Here is a 4,625-nt window from a genome sequence, read left to right on the forward strand (position 1 = left end):
AAATCCCACCATCCACGGCTGGCAGATCCAACGATCCAAACTCACCTCACCTTCCCGAAACACAGCGCGCCGAAATTTGGCCAGGCCCGCTCGCGCCCACTCCTCTTCCCCTTAAAACGCTCCCCGAGCCGGCTCCATTCTCCATCCAGTCCAATCCCCAATCTCCCTCGGTCCCTCCCAAGCAATCCACCAAGCAAACCCTAGCCTCCCGCCCCGATGGCCCGCACGAAGCAGACGGCGAGGAAGTCCACCGGCGGCAAGGCGCCGCGGAAGCAGCTGGCCACCAAGGCGGCGCGCAAGTCGGCCCCGGCCACCGGCGGCGTGAAGAAGCCGCACCGCTTCCGCCCCGGCACCGTGGCGCTCCGGGAGATCCGCAAGTACCAGAAGAGCACCGAGCTGCTCATCCGCAAGCTGCCCTTCCAGCGCCTGGTGCGGGAGATCGCGCAGGACTTCAAGACCGACCTCCGATTCCAGAGCTCCGCCGTCTCCGCGCTGCAGGAGGCTGCCGAGGCCTACCTGGTGGGGCTCTTCGAGGACACCAACCTCTGCGCCATCCACGCCAAGCGCGTCACCATCATGCCCAAGGACATCCAGCTCGCGCGCCGCATCAGGGGCGAGAGGGCCTAAGATTCGTCTGCTTCCTTCCCAGTGTCTGTACTCTGATCTGCAGGTGTAGGGATCTTGTTGTTAGCTTCTTCTCAGCATGTGTTGCGTGGTGAACTGACCAGGTGTCGTGGTAGGAAGATTCCTCGTTCCAGCTAATGTTATGTTGTAGCGTCTGATGTTACCATCTTGTTGTCATCAGCAATCTGAATGAAAGTTGTCTACCAGATCTCTCTCCATTTTCTGCTTTTGTTGTTTGTAAACCTGGAAAATCAACGACTGGTTTCTTTTCTTCATACATGGTGTTGCTCAATACTTTCTTGGAATTGAAGCCTAAATTCCCAACCAAAAATTCAGTTTGTTTGATCTAATGTCATGCTTCGTTGCTCCCCTGTCATGCTACTGTCACGATTAGTATACTTTGAAGTTTAGTGGACTGGTATTTTTGTTTGACAACTACTGCAACTGAAGTCTCTGAAATTCCTTGCAGTACTGTATACTGAACGTCTTGGTGTTATTCTGAAATCTGAACCGTTGCATTTGCTGTATTTCATCACCAGTGTTCATTATTCATTGGTGGCTTGGTCAGATTCTTTCTATTGATATCACTTGCTTGTTGCATTCCTACTGAGATTGATTATCTCTTGGCTTGTAGATTTAGCAAAGCTATGAGTTGCTGCTTGTCTAGTTATGTCATCCAATCTTTGGAAAGACGCCATTTCCCTCTCCTGAATGAACTAGTGATAGTAAGATCATGTCATACTTTTCCTGACTATAAACTGTTGTGTAATTGTCATTTTTCGTCAATTGTTCTGCTAGTCTTTGATTATCATCCTCAAGCCAGCAGAAATAAGTCTTTACATTTCATTATTTTTCAGATACGTCTGAACAACTGCAAGATAAAACATTTCATTATTTTTCAGATACGTCTGAACAACTGCAAGATAGATGACAGGGAGATACCACTGGATAGATTTCTGGCTGAAAACGTTTCTGAAATTGCCTGGGTTTCAGCTTCAGCAAATGTCTTGGCCATGTCAATTTTCAGCACTATGTTTGCTGTAAATGGCGCAATGAGTCTGATGAACATGAATGACCTTCATATACTAAAGTTCAGTTCAATCTGTTCCCTGCTCACGTGCTGTATAATTGCGAAGCTGCTGTCTCGGGCTCCTTGACTTAATACGGTGTCTGCTTACTGATGTTGCTTCAAAACATTTTAGGTTGCTGTATGATCACATCGTTCAGTATGTGCCCTCCTCACTTAATTCAGGCACGCGTGGAAAGTAAGGGAATGGAATGGATTGCTGTCTCTTCTTCTTTGTCTGTCATGACTTGGAAATCAAGAACTACAGTTATGTCTTGGCTCTGTCAATTTTCAGCACTATGTTTGCTGTTGTATCACCACTAACAATTTTTTCAAATGTTTGGCTTGTAGTTCTGGTGGAGAAGTTCGTTGAGATGAAAAAATATACATAGTTATAGCTCCATAGTGTAAAAGATGCGCTCCACAGGGAATTTCTTGCTAGGAGTTCATACTGGATTACTATGGAGGGGACTTTTGTCCCGGCGATCGCTATCGCAACAGTAGTCAGTTTCTTCATGGGCGATACGCATACAAAATATGCAGGGGTGAACTCTAGCGTGAAACTTTATTTGGTGGATGCTTTGGTTGCTATACTATCTATGAATTTTGAGGTTTAATTATCTTCTGCCAAAATCTGTTAAAACTTTTCTTTTTGTACTTCAGTTATAGCTTCTTACAATTATAGCTTATTCAGTTTGAGTACAATACAGAAGACGCGCGAACGCCGCACAAAAACAAGGTTTTCACATGATGTGCTTTAGAAGTGATAATCAGTTGATAGGCATCACCTGTGATAATCATCTTAGCCATGCTCGTTTGTGTGTGCTTGCGCGCTCTGCCAGTGCGCAGAGGCAACTTGTGTCACAGCCTAACACCAGAATAATCATTACTCTTACATATAACAAAAATATATCTTTGTCAGGCATGTATGGAGGTCGTAAGCAGCATAATATCTTCTCAGGCAGTCCTTCGCATCATGAAGCTCCAGCTTCTTATGTCATACCGAGTGTTCCATTCCCAATGCCTCCTACTCTTAAACTAATAATTGGTAATTAAGGTGTTGAATCACAATGACTGAACAATGGAGGCAACGCACTTGACCGGTGGTCGTATATGAATTGTTTTTTCCTTACATTTTTTTTTCTGACGATTCGTGTAATAGAAAAGATGCTGAAATGACTCCTGATGCATGTAGTGGATGCACTAGACCGCTAGTGGTATATGAATGGTTAGTTGTGAAAGGTGCAGTTGCTGAAACCATTTATCTTCTCTCAGTGTCACACTCATTCACACACGCAACCACTCTAAACAAGTAAACATAGTGCCTTTACGCTGTGAACCTGTCATAGTTCGGTCTTCACATGCCACCTTACGAATACAAGTTAACAAATAAAATATAAGTCAACAAGCAATATAACAAGGTTGACGAAAAATCATTTGTGTAAAAGACCGCACATGTATCAGAGAAGAGTTCTTGAGTTTAAGAGACAACATATGTTAAAAAAACTTAACCCTCTTTTGCTCGTGATTTAGGTATTAGATAGCCACACACGAGGGGAAGTGTTCTTGATGCTTAAATGCCCTTGGTGCTATGGGTCAAATGTTGATATCGTCCTTGGTGCTTAAATGCCATATAATAGCCTACACTTCCGCACACATGTTACCACAGAGTTTCAACGTAGTTCTTTTCTTCATCGATTCTGAAGAAGTAGCCACCATTGGCAATAGGAAAGATAGATGGAGTCAGCATGGTATCTTCTCGGGCCTTCACACTAGGAAGTGCCAGCATTTTGTTGCATACTGAGTGTTCCGTTCCTGACGTCTCCTAATCTCAAGGTATAACCTTACCAATTTTTCCTGTTGTTTTGCTAATAATTGGTGGTGAAGGTGTTGAACCCCAATGACTCTACAGAATGGAGACAACACACTTGATCTGTGGTCATATACAAATTGTGTTTTTCTTTCCATTTTTCCTTTGGATGGTTGGGCAATAGAAAATATGTTGAAATGACAACTGATGCATGTAGTGGACACGCTCAATCTCTAGTGGTATATAAATGGTTAGTTGTGCGATATGTGGTTGCTGGAACCATTTATCTTCTATCAATGTCAAGCTCACTCGCACACACAACTACTTCAAACATGACGTGCATTTATGCTATCAACCTGTGGTAGTTTGGTCCTCACATGCCACCTTCTTACAAACACGAGTTAAGAACTAAAAGAGAAGACAATAACCAATATAACGAGGTTGAGTAAAAAATAAAAGCCATGTGTAAAAGAGCCAAGAGTTCTTGAGTTCAAGACCCCTAGCCACGAAATTATTTTTAGACAATGAAATAGTTAAAAATTACAATTTACACGATTTTCCTTTAAAAAAATACATGTAATGTAAGTGTGTGCAAGAGACGTCTTTTCCAGCAGATACTTGACTTCTCCCGGCACTTGGCAATTCTTCCGCCGTTGATCGTGACAGCAGGTCAAGTCGTCGTCCCTTGCTACTAAACGGGGATGCTTACGTCTCTTACACGTAAAAAACTTCATATCTTTAAGAAAAGGAAAGAATAAGCAGCATGTGCTTGTCTCATCATTTTATGGTCCAAGGTGTATTTTTTTCCGGCTAGTAACAACAAGACACAAAGCTACGTTTATTCCAGAAAACTGAATACCATGGCAGAAATTGGTATTCAGAAGGATTCTCATTTTGGAATTTGATTTGCTGGGAAATACTGGAGTGAAACACTATACTTCATCCACAGCATTACGAGTCACCTGGGTTAAATGTCCATATTGCCCTGGTAACTCAAATGCCACATACTCCAATAGCAAGAGAAGATGATTGTGATTTATTTTTTTCTCACGTTAGTAGTACAAGTTAGCCAGCTTTTATGTTGACCAATGGGCAATTCTACAACCATTTGACAAAACTAAAACT

At 43.0% G+C, this 4,625-nt stretch overlaps 1 protein-coding gene across 1 annotated transcript; it reads left to right on the plus strand.

The window, feature by feature from the left end:
- Nucleotides 1–145: 145 nt before the first annotated feature.
- Nucleotides 146–842, plus strand: LOC119323646 (histone H3.2). The gene has a single exon (XM_037597342.1). The coding sequence runs from the start codon at nt 217–219 to the stop codon at nt 625–627; it is 411 nt and encodes a 136-aa protein (XP_037453239.1). The 5' UTR covers nt 146–216; the 3' UTR covers nt 628–842.
- Nucleotides 843–4,625: the final 3,783 nt, after the last annotated feature.

This window comes from Triticum dicoccoides, chromosome 6B (genome assembly GCF_002162155.2).
Source record: "Triticum dicoccoides isolate Atlit2015 ecotype Zavitan chromosome 6B, WEW_v2.0, whole genome shotgun sequence".
NCBI lineage: Eukaryota > Viridiplantae > Streptophyta > Magnoliopsida > Poales > Poaceae > Triticum > Triticum dicoccoides.